The sequence below is a fragment of the Lissotriton helveticus genome, chromosome 7 (genome assembly GCF_964261635.1).
Source record: "Lissotriton helveticus chromosome 7, aLisHel1.1, whole genome shotgun sequence".
In the NCBI taxonomy this organism is placed as follows: Eukaryota; Metazoa; Chordata; class Amphibia; order Caudata; family Salamandridae; genus Lissotriton; species Lissotriton helveticus.
In genome coordinates, this window is record NC_136068.1 from 860,216,741 (window position 1) to 860,236,076 (window position 19,336).

General features: G+C 45.8%; 1 protein-coding gene across 2 annotated transcripts in view; it reads right to left on the minus strand.

The window, feature by feature from the left end:
• Window positions 1–19,336, minus strand: part of SPDL1 (spindle apparatus coiled-coil protein 1) — a 424,110-nt gene that overhangs the window by 76,480 nt on the left and 328,294 nt on the right. For both annotated transcript variants that reach the window (XM_078653377.1, XM_078653378.1), the window contains exon 9: window positions 13,174–13,271. In XM_078653377.1, the coding sequence (XP_078509503.1) occupies window positions 13,174–13,271 (98 nt within the window). The remainder of the gene's footprint in view (window positions 1–13,173; window positions 13,272–19,336) is intronic.

The window sequence follows — 19,336 nt, forward strand, 5'->3', positions numbered from 1 at the left end:
GAGGCAAAAAAGCTAGGCTTCTTGGAGCCCAGATTTGGGCTCCAATCTCTGGTTGGTATTCTAACTTCAGGCTTCCTGATCTCTCTGTCCCGATTTGATTGATTGATTTATCTATGTCTAATGTATTTAATTTACGATATATTCCTACTATGACTCTATTTTCTTTTGTACATTTAATGAATTTGTATTATTGAATTCCCTGATTGAATTTTGCTCAATAAAAAAAAAAAAAAAAGGAAAGAAAAAGGAAATACTCTTCTGGCCGAAGTCAGAACAACGCAGCTTGCCAAACTACAGGTTATCCAAAACACGGCAGCAAGAATGATCCTGAATCGTCCGGCTGGCTCTCCATCAGGCCCCCTGCTGAGAGAGCTACATTGGCTCCTAATTAGAAAGCGATCACATTTTAAGATATGCTGCCTCGCCTACAACTCTCTTAAAGGGAAAGGCCCGATTACCTGCGTAAAAAGCTTATCAAATAGGCTTCTGATAGGACCCTTAGATCCAACTCCTTGGCCCTCTTAAAAGTCCCCAGGATACGTCTTAGCCGTACCAGTGGAGTGGCTTTTTCATTCCTTGCCCCACCTTACTGGAACTCTCTGCCCCTTGCCTTGCAAGAATGTCCCTCCTATAATATCTTCAGGAAACAATTAAAAGCATTTCTTTTCTAATTAATACATCCCTCTCCTTGACTTCTGCTACCTCCTCAACACTAAGTAAGCGCCGAGATGCCTCCGGGTGAGTCGAGCGCTATATAAGTGTCCATAACATAACAAATCTTCACAAATCCACAAACACCCTATTGGTATCATGCTTCATCATAGGGTCTCATCATGGCTTCTAAAAACCAGGATGGGCTCAACCATATTCCAGGGAGCACTTTGGATAATTTCCTGCCGGGGACCTTGCAATATAAATACCTGAGCAAAACTAGGTATCCCTTTATTTTTGATGCGCATGATATGATTAAAAACCATAAAAGGGGTACTTATAGACATGATGGTCCTACACACTACTTAAAAGTCAACATGTTTTAGCCCTCAACATTAAAGGCCATAGGGTCCAGGCTTTCATCAGGACTAGGAGAACTAAAGGACTCGATGTAATTTAGGACACTGTTACACACACCATCAAACGTAGGCAAAGGGCTGAATCGCACTATCCCATGATGTTCTTGTCTTGGGCCCTGTAAGGCAAAAACATAGTGGACTTGTGTTTGGTTCAGGTTTTCAGTGCATAGTCACCCCAACCAATAAACAAATCACAAATGAAACAAAAAGCTTTTTTTGATAGGATATGTGGCAAGCTATTGTTAGCGTGATGCAAAGGAGAGATGTAGGATTAGATAGTCTTTTCATCTGTAATCCTTTATTGGTACTGTGTTGGAATCAGTACATATTGAAAGACAAAACATACAAATTAACAACAGTCACGTTGTTTTACCTGTGTAATCTAATATGAGGATATACACATGTAATGAAATCAATTGTATGAACGTATCTCATGTATATTAACCTACCCTGAAATTTCAGAAGTTGTGCTATGCGGGAGAAGAGGGAGATGTGCCCCTGTGGTCTTAAACTGTTAGACTGAATCAGGATATGTAGAAAGGGAAGCAGCAATCAAGAAAAACAAGAGAAAACCAAATTAACCAGAGTCCATACCTTCGGTCATTCCTTAAATTGCGGCATACCACTCTACTTACTTCGTTAAGGGTGTCGTGTCACCTGTGGCCCCTATTTTGACACATTCTCCTCCCAGATAGTGAGGAGAGATGTTGGTCTTTTGTTGTGTTCTGCTGACCATTGTAGGTGGTCAGTGTCATCGTATACAGACACATGCGTACCCGCGTCAGTTGGGATTCATGGGGATTGTAGTCCGCTCTAGTTAAAGCTATTGCTGGTATGAGGGCACAGTGAAAGGGGTTTGGAGGTTGCAGATACTGGGAAGGTGGGGAGGACTGAGCCGACAACTGGGTGGTGATCTGTGGGAACTGTGTCCAAGGGTGGAAAGCCTACTGGCCTTGGTGGCTGGGTGGGAAAAAGTGCAGTTAGTAAGACCTACTGTCACCTCAGAAGGAGCGAAAGGCAGACTGGGCTGGGCGGCGGACAGTTGGGGTTGTGAGGTGCGCGGACAGTTAGGGATAGGCCCAAAGATCTGGCAGAAGCCTATCGGTCTTTTAAGAGCTCCAGCACTGAGTCTGCCTTTTCAGGAATAAGGCGAGAGCCATCAAAGCATATGTCAATGACAAGCCTAGACATCACCTGAAAAATCAATGATTCTTAACTAGTAGTGTTGTCTAAGTGCCACAAAAAATGCAGTCACTCTGCCTAAAGAGACAGTTGTGTCTAGCCCACATCAAATGGTGAACTTTGCTGCATGTCGCCAGTCAGCAATAGCTTGGGTGAGTATGGATCGGGTCTCCTCCGAGACCGTGGGCAGAACTCAATACAGCACATTGAGGGTGCATCGGCCCAAAAGGCAGTAAGTTGTCATTGATCACAGTGCTAGGCAGGTGGAAGGGAACATACTCTTGTCAAAGGTGTCCAGCCATGGGTTCCCTATCCAATGGAGTGGTAAGGAACGTGCCAGGGTTGATTCTGAAAGTGGAGGCTTGGAGCACCAAGCTCTCCGGGGTGGGGTGATGGGTGATGAAACTAAGGTCTCCACGAACAGGGCTAAGTTGGTGAGCCTTTATCTGGAGCCACTGTGTGCTGTAAGGGCTTCATCAAATGGAAGTGAAGATTAGGAGAGGACAACTCATGGCTAAAGCACCTCTGTCAAAATGTTTTTCTTGACTGATGGAGGGCAGCAGAAATTCCAGGACCCCAGCTGCCCTTCACCCCACATTGCAAAAGAGTCTCCAAACTAAGTTTCCATGGTAGCAGCAGAGATCAAGCCAGTATCTGGTGAGGTGTCAAAATCACTGGCCTTTGAATGTTGCTCATACTAGTTGTCCCTTGGGTCATAAATGAGGGGTTGTGGTATATAATTGGGTCCTCAAACCCCTCCCAATCGTTACCCTCTCCAGGCATAATAAGAGGGACTGGCTTAGAATTGGAGGGCATGGTACCAGCTGGCCTCCTATGAGAGTCTGGGATGGCAGTGTGGTCAATGCTACGGGCATCGGTGGTACCGGGAATGCCAGCACTGGAGCAGCCTCCGCAAAAGGTTGCAACCTCGCTGGCAGACCCGCTCTTGATCCAGCACGTATCCACTGGGCCCAACTGGAACAAGAGCAAATCCACTGGTGGGAATTTAGTAGGGGCCCCTTCCGAAGGCCACCCAAGAGGGGTCGGCCCGGCCAGCTAAGATGTGCATAGCCTCATAAAACTCCTTGCGTGGGGCAGGGATCACTCCGGCTCTGGGAAACTCAGGGTGGCACGTAGCAGACCTAGGCACAGGCTCCATGGTGGAGCAGGTGCGAGAGGCCTCACCGGTGTCGCCGTTCAAGTGCCTTGTCGAGTACTTGGACAGGTGCAGTGAAGTCTAAGAACACAGATATCTTAGTCTTCTTTCACTTGTGGGATTTAGCTGCCAACATGGAATGGGATGACAAACGTCTGGAGCAGCTGCGCTAGTGGTCCTGGGACCTTCAGCACAACTGGGATCTTGAATGTCAGAAGGTTACTGGACAGTGAGGAGCTTCAGAGAGCATTCCCACAGCACCTTAGGATTCATGGTGCAGCCGTCCTCACAGGTCTGGGATTTGTGGTCCCACTCCAAGTACCACAGACAAACCAAGTGTGGGTCTGTCACAGACACCTGCCTGTGACTGGGTTTGAAATCTGCTGTTATAATAGTGGACATCCCTAGCAAACCAGTAGAAAATGTTCTTGAAAGAAATCTGACAAAATGTCGAAAAAAAGTCAGTCAAAAATTGCCTGGAGGGTAGCTCTCAAGATTTACTCTGATTGGCGCAAACATAGAAGGACTGATGATGGCACGCTGGGATGGTTCCTTTAAAGGGACCACAGACGTCCCGTCCGGCAAGGAAGACACCCAGATCCAGTCTGATGCCTAGGGATAATTCTATGGTAAGGAATCCGCACCTAGATGTCTCTATCACACAGACGTTGTTGAAGTACCCGTGAAAGTACTCAGAAGGAATCCTGCATAAATCTTTAATATAACAAAAGAGCAGACATGTTTCTGCTGTCTGGCTGTTTGACTGAACATGTCAGTTTTTGATGAAGTATTAACAAATTATCAGTAACATGTATTCTAACAGTGAGCCATGTTTATTTTGGCCAATAGATGATGTTTGGAGATGGTGGTGGTAGTGAAATGTGTGTAGTATGTGGCATACAAGAGTCTTTTTGTCTGTGCACTTCGCAGCTCTGGAAGACACGGGGAGGTGCAGTGTTGTATGGTCATAGTTATTGTCTTTTTAGGTTTTCCATTTTAGTTGTTGGTCAATGGTGTCTGTCATTGGTGTGTCCATACATGCTCCATATTTATGTGCTGTGGAATGCAGCATTGCCAGGTTCAACTGCTCATGGTGAGGTTATTTATGAATCCGTTTACATTTAACCCTCTTCTGATCAACCTAAACATCTGTGCATTTCTACACATTTTGCTTCACAACAGAATGCATGGGGGAGAATGTCAAAAAGAGATGAGGACAACAGTACAGGTCATGATGTCTTTGAGGGTGTGTTGTATGGAGGTAATCTCAAAGCTGGACAGAATAGCAAACTGTCGATAGCCTGCAGAGGAAGGACAGGAAGGGAGGTCGCTACTCAGAGTACGAAGTCACATCTGATGAGATTGTTCTGCAAGAGATGTCCAAGAACGAGGGTCTGTTGTGTGGGGGCAACCAGGCGCGGACAGGCGCAGGCTTGCCTTCAGACCTAGGTGAAGATGTACGACAGTTTTTTGCAGTCACAAACGGGAATTCAGCCTATTTGCGACCGCAAAATTGGTCAGCCCCATGTACAAACCATATTTTGCTTGTCACTAATCTATTGGCGACTCGCAAAATATGGTTTACCACTCGCTATTAAGAAGGGGCGTGCCGAGGGCGTCCCTTCCTTATAGCGAGTCTGACTTCAATGTATGATTGTTTACCACCCTTTTCAAAAGGGGGGTGAGCCACTCGCAAACGGGAAGGGGTCCAGTCTTCCTTTAGGAAAAACGGCTGCATTAAAAAAAAACTGCTTTATTAAAAAAGCAGTCAAGACATGGTGGTCTACTGCCCCCAGCAAGCCACCGTTCGAGTGAGTGCTAGCCACTCCCAAAGGGGTCATAAATTCAGTATAATGAGGCATGCAATTTGCAACCCCAATGGGAATCGCAAACGGTGTCCAAGACACTGTTGTACATTCACTTTTGTGAGTCGCAAATTGCGATTGCAATTTGACGTACTTTGAGACTCGCAAATGTGAATGTTCGTTTATCTGACCCTTAGACTTCAAGAATCTTTTTCTGTACTGGTAACTAATGAAGGTGATTAATATAGAAAGGTACTCTCAAATTTCTGTACATTGAAGATGAGCATGAAGGATGAATTTTGGATAGAAATGTAATCTACAGATACGTGTGTTCGTGAGGCTAAAATGAATTGATTAGGGGCGTGGCTTGGGAGCCGATCAAGATGGAGTATCTTTAGCGGAGCTTGCTTCCGAGGTATGCCAAAATTTGCACATTCCTCGGATCCTGCAGACACCCACATGCCAGTAATGTACAGAGGCACGTAAGGGGCCAGTAAGGATCTGTGGTATCCACAAATACGCAGGTATGGAACACCGATAGGAGTGAGGCCTGCGCAGCATCGGCCAGCACAGAGAGGAGAGGAGGCTGCGATTGGAGGTGACCGTGACACACTCCTATAGCGAAGTGGAGGCATGCTGCAGATGGGCCGCTCACGATAGAGACCCCCTCGACACGCTCTAGGCCCCGCCGTCGCGGGACACGATCGAGTAGAGCAGGCGGCAAGATCAGCAGCGGTTGGCCCAGGGAGCAGAAGCAGACAGCCGCAGTGAATTCTGGGGTTCCGGCTGTGGTTGCACCAGAACCGGAGAGGAACAGCAACACTAGCAGAGCTGCCGGCCAGAACAAAGGCATTACACCCACGATCGAGGTGAGCCGCAGTGACCAACAGTGGTGGCCGGGAGTGATTAAGTGCATGCGCAGGACAAAAACTGTCGGGCTCTCATACAAAGCACTCACTACCACCCGGGCAGGCGAATGTTATACTCAAGACAAAGGGAATACCAAGGGGACTGTACAGCAGTGGCCAAAGCTCCAACATGAGGAGCTACATCTAACAGAAAAAAGCCAGGATCCCACACTGGCTAGGGAAATCTGCGGCAATACGCGCAGCCCATGTAAACCCGGGGAAACGTTATTGAGCAGCAGCACTGAACCTGGATAGCCCCACTGGGACGGGATAGAGTGGAACTGCTGTGCGAGGCACCCAGAGGCTCAAATCTAAGGGAAACAACCAAAGAGACATTAATTGCAGCGCAGGGTCCCCGGATGAGATCCAAGGGACAACCCGGGACACAGACCAATAAAATGGACAAGTACGTGGTCCTAAGGCAAACAGCAGGTGCACAGGAAAAGCAACCGGAAGAGATGGCGGAACCCTCCTTGAGTGAAATAATGGCGGCAATTACAGACGTGAAAGTTACGATAGAACCAAAACTAGCTGCAGTGATTGTGGATTTTAATCTTCTGCTGGCTTATCTCCACAAAATAGCCGATAAATGAGCCGCAAGTGAGACCAGTATGAAAGGCCTTGAAGAACAAGTTCTGACCCTCACAAAACAGCAGGAAGGGATGGCTGCTAAACTGGAGGAGCAGAAAGTACAGGCACGCAGAAACAACATCAGAGTGGTGTGGGTCCCGGAAGGCATGGAGAGACCAAGTGTCGATTTTTTCTTAATCCTTAATCATCTAAAGCCTAAATGACTCTCCAACTACTTCACTATAGAGCGTGCATACAGGGCAAAGCCAAAGCCTGGCGCCCCACCCAGAACAATTATTGCATGGATCATTAATTTCCGGGATAGGGATGCCATTTTGCAGGCAGCGCATGCACACTAAGACCTCCACCACGAACAAGCAGTGATCCGGTTCTTTCCGGACTTCGCGCTACAAGTCCAGAGGCAGAGACAAACTTTTGATGGCGTCAAAAGAGAACTGCGCAGTAAAGAGATCAAAGTTGAGTGGTCGCTGAGGGTGAAACCTTGTACTTCAACACATCAGAGGAAACCTGGGAGTGGCTGGAAGGTTGGCGTACAGTGTGCCACAACCCCCAACGAGATAGAAGACGGGGATCACAGAAAGACAAACCAGGAGGATCGACGACGGAAGGAATGCATACCTCGGAATAAGGCGCGTCCGAAAGGAGGGTCTGGACTAAGAAGGCAACACGAACACGTTATACTGGTAATTGACTGCACAAGATCGGACATCCTATTATAGGTGGGAGGGGGGCGATAAGACATTGTGGATAGGACTGCACCCAGTGGGACAGGTAATCGACCAACGTCCCGATGCGTAGTCGGCAGGACTAAAACTGAAGCCGGGAGAGTTTGGGGTACACGGGAGATCGAGGACGGTGCTCTAATCTGTTCGGCACCTGCTAACCCCCGCTTAGTTCTCACGTTAAAGGGCAACAGGCACTCTGCGAGTTGGGGAGGTGGGTGGTTGTTGAACCTGCCAGCAGGGTAGCAGGGAGGGGGGTATAGTTGGGGTATGAAGTGTTATTTTTGTTTTCTAGAAATGTTCATCACTGGTTACTGAAATGCCAGATGGCGGAATATGTACAGTATCTATTTATTATTTATTTATTTATTTATTTAATATATTTGTAGAGCGCAAAACCTGTCACCCAAAGGGCATCCTGGCGCTTTGATCAAGGAACCGTGCACTTTAACCGCTCAGGCCGTTTATGGGAATAAGTAAGTTTTTAATGCTTTCCTAAACGGAAAATAGTCCTTGTAGCTCCTCAGAGAAAGTGAGAGGGAGTTCCACAATTTGGCCGCTGCCACGCTAAAGGAGCGACCACCCATCCTCACTCTATGAAACCTTGGAACCACCAGGAGATGAGCCGATGAAGAACGAAGGAGCCGTGGAGCCGAGTACCACGCGAACATGTTTTGCAAAGGAATGGGGCCCAAAAGGTGTACCGCTTTAAACACCAAGCATGCAGCTTTGAACTGTACCGGCAAACCTACCGGGAGCCAGTGTAGGTCTCGTAGAGCAAGAGTGGAAGAGCTGGACCTAGGGCGGGAAAGAGCCAGCTTGGCAGCCATGTTCTGCACCCGTTGTAACCTCCCCAACAGATTTTTTGGAGCCTCCAGAAGAAGCCCGTTGCAATAGTCAAGACGACTTAGTATGGTCCCACGGACTACTTCCGGCCTGGCTTGAGCGGGGAGAAGGGGCAGGACTTTGCGTAACATGCGTAGCAACATCATACACGTGGCGGTGGTTTTATTGACGTGTATGTCAAGTTGTAAGTTAGGGCCAAACATTACCCCCAGGTTACGAGCTGATTCCGCTGCCAGCACTTGTTCAGGGAAGGTACTGGGCCAAAAGTTCTCAGGGAGTGCCCGTGGAATCCGGTCGGTGGAACAGTGGAGCACCTCCGTCTTCGAGCTATTAAATTGCAGGGAGTTAGCTCGCAACCATTCCGCTGTAGCTGCCATGCAGCGATGGAAAGTATCCAGCAAGACCGCATTGTTCCCTTCCAGAGAGAAGACCAGCTGGGTGTCATCGGCATAATTAAATGCCGAGACACCGAAAGATTTAATTAGCTGGACTAGAGGGCGGAGGTACAGGTTGAACAATATAGGGCTGATGGCCGAGCCCTGAGGAACCCCCTGTCCTATACTCCTTGGCTCAGAGCTAAACGGCGGAAGTGAAACCAACTGTTGCCTGCCACCAAGATAGGATATCAGCCAATCTCTAGCCCCCTCAGTGACCCCACATTCCTCCAGCCTCCTGACCAGGGTCCGATAGCAGACCGTGTCGAACGCGGCCGACATGTCGAGCAGCACTAAAAAGGCTGCCCGACCACTGTCGACACGCAAACGAAGGTTGTCCAACACGGTCACCAGCGCGGACTCCGTCCCGTGTCCGGGGCGGAAGCCAAACTGGGTCTCATCGAACCACCCGATGTTCTCCAGGAAGCCTGAGAGTGAGCGGGTCACCCACTTTTCCAAGATCTTAATCGGAAAAGGGAGCAAAGAGATCGGCCTGTAGTTGGAAAGGCAGGCCGGATCCAAAGTTTTTAGCAGAGGTGACACTACTGCTAACTTCCAGCACTCTGGCACCGATGCCGACTCCAAAGATTGAAGACAGATCGAGAACAAAGGCAAGAAGAGTTCTGCGTGGAAAACCTTCCAGAATTTGGGGGGCAGCGGATCAAGCGGAGACCCTGAGGACACCGAATGAGCCACCTGACAAAATTCCTCAAAGGAAGGAGAAGGGAAAGACCTCAGCCAAAGTCGGCTGGGTAAACTGGGTAAACTGCCCGGGGCTCCCAGACCAAGGGCGACAGTGCCCGTCTGAGGTCGACTGGGCAGCTCCACCGGAGCTCCCACACCAATCGGTTGGGGTCGACTGGGTGAGCTGCCCGGAGCTCCCAGACCAAGGCCAGCAATGCCCGTCTGGGGTCGACTGGGCCGCTCCGCCGGAGCTCCCACACCGACCGGCTGGGGTCGACTGGGAGAACCGCCAGGAGCTCCCAGATCAAGGTTAGCAGCACCTATCCGGGGTTGACTGGGCATATCAGCCGGAACTCCCAAGCCGGGAGCCGCAGGTAAGGGGTGTATTAAGCCCTCCAAGATCTTAGCAGTCTTCTCCTCAAAAGCATTTGCCAATGAGTCACAGAGAGCCTGCGACGCACGAACCGTGTTAGCCGCACAAGCAGGATGTGACAGGTCCTTGACAATTTTGAACAGGGCTTGAGATTTATTAGGCGCCTGAGTCAAGGAGGCTTCTAAAAATGCCGCCTTGGCCCGCTTGATTTGATCCTTATAGCCTCTTAGTGCAAGCCTAAACGAGGCTTTAGCCGAGGTGGAGTACTCCCTTCTCCACACTCTCTCCGCCCGTTTACAGTTCAGCTTCAGCTGTCGTAGCTCCTCCGTATACCAGGGGAAAGCCCGATTCACTCGCACTCTCGCTCTGCGAAGGGGCACCATCTTATCCAGCGAGTCGGTAATAGACCGGCATAAGGAGGAATAACTCTCTTCCACTGAATTCCTCAAGCAGAAGTTAGCAGGTATTAAGGAGGGCAACGGAGATGAACTGAGCAATCGAGACCAAGGTCGACCCAGTTTCGAAAGTCCCACCCCGGCGACTTCAGAAGAGTGGTCTCCTAAGCATAAGGTGAAAGCCACCAGCGCATGATCGGTCCAGCATTGGGCTAAGATGTCATGAATCACTGCCAAGTGAGCGCCAGCGAAAATCAAGTCCAGAACATGACCGCCCCTATGAGTCGCCGAGCAGACCAGTTGCTTCAGTTGGATGTCAGCAAGGGCTTGACAGAGTGAAGTAAGCGCTCCGTCCAAAGTATCTAGGGTACAAAGCAACGAGGGTGACTCACAAATGGGTATTGAAGGTGCTATTGTACCCCAAATGGAGGATCAAATGTAAGGGCGCAGTGCCGAGGGGAACACCAGAGCGCCACCAATTATATAGTCCTGTCTTGGAATGTAAAGGGTATGGGTAATCGAATTAAACTTACAATAGTTCTACAGTATCTACATAGACACCCTCTCGACTTGGCGCAGCTCCAAGAAGCGCACTTGAAGGGTAACAAGTACAAAGTACTGGACCAATACGGCTTCAAGCTTGCAGCACACTCCGGTTACACAACGGGATCGAGAGGGGTAGGAATAGTGCTTATGACTGCTCTCCCCCTAGTAGTGAGGAAGATACGTGGCACTCACAGGGACATGGGAGGGACAGACCCTGAATATTGTCTGGTGCTACATACCACCGGCCATGCACATGGAGGCATTGTCAGCATTGGGGGACCTACTTGTAGACCTCCAGCCAGGGATTTTAATATTGGGGGGGGGGGGGTTACATGAACTCCACCATAAACCTGGAGAGAGATAGAGAAACTAAAGCCAACAGGGGGCCGGGAATGGAGCCACTTTGAGCACTTGTGGAGGCCAGGGGTCTGACAGATCCATGGCGTCTTCATAATCCTCGAGAGCGACAATATACCTTCTACTCAGCAGTGCACAGCAGTTATTCTCAACTAGACACTGTCTTGACGCATAGGGGGAGTGAAGGGTGGTTCCGTAACGCCCGAATTGGGAGCACGGGGGATCTCGGACTACTCACCAGTGGAGGTAACCCTGCAGGGCCCGACGAGAACAAGCATACTACCCCCTTGAATAAACCCCAGGGTCTTTAAGAACAAGAACCTAGTCGACCAAGTTAAAGAGAGGGCACAACTTTATTTTCAAGAAAATGAGGGATTGGTGGATTCGGTATGCACCCTATGGGAAGCTTTAAGTCCGTAATAAGGGGACATATCCAGGCTCAACATGGGGGATGCAAGAAAGAAAAAAGGATTCAGTGGGATACATTACAAGAAAAAGTAATCACGCTGGAGGCCAGAAAATTGGCCGGTGAAAAGGCTGGCTCATCACTAACTCATCGTCTTAACATTAAGAGGCAGGAAATTAGGGACCTCAGCTGCATTAGCAACAAAAAGAAGGCTATATGACATAGGTGGTAAGGTCAACAAAATGAATGCATGGTTGGAAAAGAGGAACAGGGAATGAAATTGGATGGCTGGGATATGCGACTCCCAGGAGCAATACACATTACTGGTGAAGGAACAGAGAGGGTCTTTGCAGATTAATTCAAGGTCCTATGCCTCCAAACCTACCAGAACAGAAACTGACTGTCGGAAAATATTGGTTTATGTCCGGCTCCCAACATTGTCCGATGAGGATAGAGAGGACACGGAGAAAGATGTAACAGCCGAAGAGATCAAGGGAGCCATACAAGATCTGCAGGCAGGGAAGGCTCCGGGGCCGAATGGCGTGCCAGCTGAGTTATTTAAGGGCTCGGCGAGTGTACTGGCGCTGTATCTTCAGAAAATATTTGATGAGGCCAGAAAAAGAGGTTGCTTACCACTAGACCAATGAAGAGCCACCACTGTGGTAATACCTAAGACGGGTAAGCCACCGGACCAATACAGCTCCTACAGGCCTATATCCTTGTTAAACATGGAAGTTAAAATCCTGGCTAAAGTCCTGGTGAACCGCCTTTGGGGGACGATCACAACACTGATACACTCCAACCAGTCGGGATACATGCTGCATCAGAGTACCAGGCTAAACCTTAGACGCCTATATGGCGTGATACATTTGACCAAATTCCGCCCAGGGGAGGAAGTAGCGCTGCTGTCATTGGACGCTGGCTTGGCATTCAACAGCATCGAATAGCATTTCCTATTTGCAGCCCTGCAGTGGTTCGGGTTTGGCCCCCAGTTTTAATGCTGGATCAGGTTGTTGTATATGAACCCACTGGCTAGAGTGCGGGTGAATGGCTCTGTCTCCCGCTCTTTCACCCTTCATAGGTGAACAAAACAAGGGTGCCCACTGCCCCCTGTTCAATTCGCGCTGGCGTTGGAGCCGCTGACGGCATGGGTGAGAGGGAACCCGGTGGGGTCCGGAATAACAGGAGGCAGACAGTGGGAAGAGCGAATATCCCTATCTGCAGACAATGTCCTATTGTATGCCACTAGGCCTTATTTTACTATCAGCAGGCTATTACAAATTTTCCACTTATTTGGGGGCTATTCAGGGTATCAAATCAATTGGGATAAGTCCCTAATCTTTATGCTTTTGGAGGGACTTTCGCCCGCACTGCCTGGAGAGATAAAGCTCCAATCTAAAGACAGCTCCAAACACCTAGGTATCACCATTGCCAAAACGGAAACAGCATTTATGGAGGGAAACTTGTTGACCCAGCTAGCACGTCTGAGAAGGGATGTCGCCAACAATCTCTTGGTTAAGAAAGAAACTGAAATCTAAAACAGAATAGTGAATGTTCAAAAAAGCGATAACAGATACCACAAGATTCATAATCATCCCCTTGCATAAAGCCTAAAAGCACTTTAAAATCCCTACAGAATACATTTGATGCAAACAAATTAACATGAGAATCAAGGCACCAACTTTTGTGTTTACTTACTTTGAGGACTCAAGCTTCATTTTAAGCAAATCCACATAATAGGTTTCATCTCTGTTGCCTTCTTCGTTATCGTTGCAAGTGACCTCCAGTTCTTGATTCTGGAAAAAGGAAAAGCAATACCATAGAGATATATATATCGATATATATATACTGGCTACATTTGTACAAAGAGTGCAGCACTCACAGGAGACTTCTGGACCAGATTTATTGGCACAGGACACACAAGATGCATGTCGGCAACTGCCTTCCTCAATACAAACCGGCAGCCGGAGACCACGCCATTAAATACAATTACAAATTCATTGGTGGTTGCGAGGTGACACAATCAACAAACGACTAACCTCCCTGTTACAAACATTTCAGCCAATATTAGAACATGCAATCTAACATTCATTATTGCAATCTACTTAGTGCAAATGAATTGATTAAAAAATTATTTCGCCCTGAATGAGCTTCTGCCAATGTACAAGTCTATTTACAATATCTACTAAAAAAACAAAAATGCAAATTATGATCTTTGTAATCAATTAAATCAAACATAATATCGCCCTGGATGGGCATTTGACTCTGTACATATATCTGTAACATTTAATACATTTGCATATCAAGGACACATTCGTTATTCTGCCAATAAATCCGCCTGTCCTTAATTTATCCTGGTCAAAATGGCACTGAATTATAGGACTACCCCTTCCACCTTACTGATGAATTCACAAATCAAATAAAGCAAAGGTGACCTGAATTTCATTATATGGATTCCTATATACATATTTACAGAAGTGCAAACCTACTTCAGATTACCAAAATCTGGTACCCTCCTCATTAAATAAAGTCAGTGATGTACTGCCAATATCTCTCCGCTTTTGGACCATGGGGCATTTTGGATTGCAGGTCTAGAATATATCTCGACTCTAGTCTCCTGAGCCTAAATTTTCAGTCGCCCTCATATGTCATTGGGGACTGGGTCCAGACAAAAATAACGTAACAGGTCCCTGTCACTAGCATGGTAAATCTCAAAATGTCTGGCCACTGGATAATTCATATCCTTAGAGGCAATAGCTCGTAGATGCTCAAGAATCCGTATTTTTGTCGGGTGGATGGTACTACCGACGTACCGAAGTCCACACGGACATACTAGACAGTATATAATGTGGCTTTTATCGGCGTTCATGAATTTTTCTATCACTTTCAGATTCTCAAGTCCTGGTATGTTATATGTAGATACCCTTCGACTAAATTTGCAGGCCTTACATCTCCGGCATGGAAAAAAACGTTCCACAGAATAGAAGCATGATTGTCTCTTTTCTTGTACAAAATGGCTCTGTACCTAATGGTCCTTAACTGACCGATTCATCCTGAAGGTAAGTAGGGTAGCTTTGGAAAGATGCTTCCCTAAAATTGAATCAGCTTTGAGAATGTGCCAATTTTTACTCATTATATTCCTGATATCGTTGGCACCACTAGAGAAATCCGTGATCATCCTGCATTGATACAATGAATTGTTGTCATTGACAGATCTTTTCTTCCTTACACTGAATGCTCCACTAATCAGTTGTGCTCTCAATTTGGTGTCTACCTTCTTTTTTTTTTTATTCAGTAGGCTTGCTTCTGGGTACCCTCGGACAATAAACCTAGCCATGCTTTCAGCAGCTGCCACCTGGAAATCAGAGTCACATGTGCAGTTTATTTTTATTCTTAACAATTCCCCATAGCTGCAGGCATGTAGTATCGAATTGCCCGCCATGGGCTTACAATGTAAGGTAGTGTAAAGTTGCCCATCGGATACAAAGACATTTAGGTCTAAAAAAATAACAGATGTTCTACTTATTTCTTCTGAAAATTTCAAATTCAAATCATTGATGTTAAGTTGGTTTATAAAATCCTGAGCTGATCTTTCTGTTCCACTACAGATGATAAATAGATCAATATAGCGGTTCCAACTAATCAAGCTGTTGGTCCACTCCACGTTGGCATCCGACCAGGCCACCTGCTTCTCCCACCAGACCACAAAAATATTTGCGCAGCTGGAGGCGAAGTAGGTGCCCATGGCCGTGCCGCAAATTTGTTTGTACAACTGTTCCTGGAAAAGAAATATTTTGTTATTTAGACAATTCACAAATTCCAACAACATCATGTTGTGCTCCGTGTACTTTAAGGAGCGACTATTCAGGAAATATCTTATGGCTTCTAGGCCATTTACATGGTTTATACTCTTATAGAGTCTTGAGATGTCCAAATTGATGATCACAATATTGTCTTCCCAAGATATACCCTCAATTTGTTTCAAAAAATGACTTGTATCTTGGGTACAAGAGACCAACTGAACCACAAAGTTAAACAAAAATGATCAATAAAAATGGACATTCTCTGTCAAACTCACCTTTGAAGAAACAATAGGATGACCTGGCGGGTTCACGGTGTCCTTACGCATTTTTGGGAGATGGTAAAATGTCGGGATGCGTGGGTGCTTGCAATTCAAAAAGTTATATTCCTCAACACTCTGCATTCCTTTATATTTCCATTTATTGATCAGTTCTCGATATTCACGTATGCGGTTTGTATGATCTTTCATTGCAATAGGTATGTAATTGGAAGTATCCTGAAGTTGTTTTAATGCTTCCCCACAGTAGTGCTCCACTGTCAACAAAACAACGTTACCGCCTTTATCAGACGGTTTACATAGGATTGCATGATCTTTCTGTAAATTTTGCAATGCTATTCTTTGTGGTTTTGTTAAATTACTTTTCACTGTTTGTACATTTCTGTTAAGTCTCAAATCATTCAGATCATTGATAATCAGGTCTGTGAATATATCCACTGCATCATTCGGTGATTGGGGGAAGAACTTGGAGATTGGTTTGAAAGGACTCCTCATACTTTCTTGTGGCACACAAAAAGCTTCCCTTATGTGAGGTCTCACTGTGCCATCGCCATCTTTGGAGGTACCTTATACCTGAAAATCCTCCAAAATCGCTAAAGTACTTACGTCATGGCCAGTTAACAAGTCCAAGCCCACAGCTCCTACTTGTGCTTGATTGACCTGATTTCGTGAAACTTGAGTCTTAAAGAACTTGTAGAATTTCAATTTTCTTGTATATTTAAAAAGGTCAATCCTCATTTGAGCATACTCCAATTCCTTTGATGGACTGAACATCAAAGCTAGTTGTAAGACTTTTTTCCACATCCGTCAGGATTCTAGGAGTCAGATTGACAATGGTCAGATTGTCACTGGTTAGTGTTTGGTTCCCCATTTGCTCCTGGTGACCCGTGGCGATGCATTGCTTGCACTTGATCCAGCCTCCCCATCTCGTTGGGGGTTTTTCGCTTGAGGCAGCTTTCCTTGTCCTCTGCCCCAGGTCTGTATCATGAGGCAAAATTAGTCGAGAAAAGGAGTCGGGGTTTCACTAGTCATTGGTTGTAATGCCCTTGATTCAGCCGGTTGTTCTGAGTCAGTAACATCAGATTCAGAAGTCTCTTGATGTTCCACCACTCTCATATTCCTGTTGCTCAATAGCTGGCGGCGTGGTGCATCAAACTTTTTCACAAATGTTAGCACCCGGCCCAATTTGTACTCACGTGCATCTCCTTCGAATTTCTCATGCTTTGTTTAATTTTTTGTTCATAACTTGTTAGTCACTTTTTCATATTAATCATTAATTCCTCGACTTTGTTCGAATCATTGTGGGTTGCTATTTCGCTCTCCAGGATACTTATTTCATCTAGAGCTCGAACCCGATCACTCCAGGCAAACTTCACTAGAATTATAAGCATGCCTTTGGATGATTCTGCGGCGTGCTCAGCCCATTCTTCGAGGAGTGCAAGATCTGGGTTTTCTCTACTATAGGCAGCTTGCATCAACCTATAGGACAACTGATTGATAAATACTTACAACCCTCAGTACAAAAAATGCAAACATATATCAAGGACACAACCGACTTTTTACTCAAATTACGTAAATTACCAGTGGATCCAACTGAGAAGTTGATATTATGTACGGCAGACGTCTGCAGTCTGTATACCAGCATCCCACACGACATGGGGATTGAAGCAATAGAAGCAGCTCTCTTGAAGACCGATCTAGATCAAGACTTTCAACTGTTCCTTATGGAACTGATGTACTTCACCTTGTACCACAGCTATTTTAGAGTGAAAGATGAATGGTACCAACAACTTACAGGGATGGCAATGGGCAATTCAGCAGCCCCTGTGTATGCGAATATTTTTATGCAATGGTATGAAACACAACACATTCTCAATAATAGTGATTGGACTAAACACCTCAAAATGATAACTCGATACATCGATGATTATTTCATCGTCTGGACTGACACTGAAGAGTCGCTAAGAATGCAACTTAACAAATTCAATACCATTGATCAACGACTTCAATTAACCTGGGAGATCTCAGATACCTCGGTTAACTTTCTTGATGTGAAAGTTAGTGTAACTCCACAAGGCTTCGTCACTGATCTGTACGTGAAGCCCACAGACAGGAATAATATGTTATTACATTCCAGCTTCCATGAACCTAACCTGATACGGAACTTACCGTACTCTCAGATGGCGAGAGTTAAAAGAATTTCGTCAGATTCAACTACCTTGACAGTGAGACTTAATGAAATGTCCAAAAAGTTCACCAACAGAGGTTATCCCAAATCTTTAATAGAAGATACGAAAAAGAGGATTGTGGAGACTGATAGAGACAAGTTATTAACACCAACCAACAAACCTGAACAAACACGGACGGTGGTAGTCTCTAAATACTCGACTTCTAGCAGGAAATTCAAACAAAGTATTATGAAACACTGGTCAATCCTGAACTTAGAACCTGACTTTGGGAACTCTTTTAACCAATCACCAATATTTGCCTATACCAGGGCCAGAAATTTAGGTGAAATGGTACAACTTAAACCTAAAGAGAGCATTTCATTCCATGGAACTAGACCCTGTTTAAATTGCGGCAATTGCAATAATATTATTAAAGGTAATTCAATCCAACATCCGAGATATGGCAACTCCATCAAACTACATGTTAATGCCACCTGTGACTCCAGTAACTTAATATACGGAATCAAATGCCCATGTGGGAAGTTATACGTTGGGAAAACCGAGCGCCGCATGAAGGTTCGACTCACGGAACATAAGTCCAATATCAGACTCAAAAATTCCAAGTCAGCTCTATCATCGCATTTCGTTGAAGCTCAACATAATGTATCTCAAATCAAGTTTATCATTCTTGAGACAGTCACAAAACAAGAAGGAAGAGACAATAACAAATTTCTGCTCCGGAGAGAGAACTATTGGATCTACAAATTATCGACCCAGAAGCCTATGGGTCTCAACGAAAGAATTGAATTTTCCTGTTACTTATGATTTAATTGCTCTAAATACCTGTTTGTGATGTTATTGTGTGTATTCCCGTTCATTAGCATGTTGACACTGCCTAAAAACAGCATATCTTAACACCGTTTAACGTAGCCATCTGGTTAGTTGTTTGCGCTTACATCCTCACAGACCTGGGTTCGATCCCATGTTGGGTTTAGATTTACATGGCCCAAATTTCTTTTATTACTTTTTTAACTTTTTTTGAAACTCACATTACATTTCGTTAGCATTTTATACACTACATTACCATGTTTTTTTGGTAATGTTAAACACAATGGTTTGAAGCTTCTAACCGAAAACCCCGATACGAACAGCTTAAACTGTTAAGTTTAGTCTGTTTACTCTGTTCATGAGACCGCGAGCACACCTGTGATACTCCCCCATTTGAATTTAAGAAGCGCGGCAAACGAAGGTTTCCCGCCGGCGTTTTGCAGGAAACAAACATCGGACCTAAGCACATTGACGTATCCGCTCAGGTTAGTTTTCACCATCTCAATACACTGCACCCAGTAGAATGTGGTTTTTCATACCACGGAGTGTAACACCGTTTCATGTACTTTTCCTTTAGATTTTTCACATAACTGCTTACAAGAAGCACGTAAGTGAGACGTCGTTTTCCAAACCTCTATGTATATAGGTAGCCATTAGAATGTTTTTGGACACGTAATGTTATAAGATGGTTTATCGTTCGTTTGCTTTATCTTCTCCTTTAATCACTTACCAATATGTTTTGTAAAAAGTTTGATTTTACATGATGCTTGACATATCATTTACTACG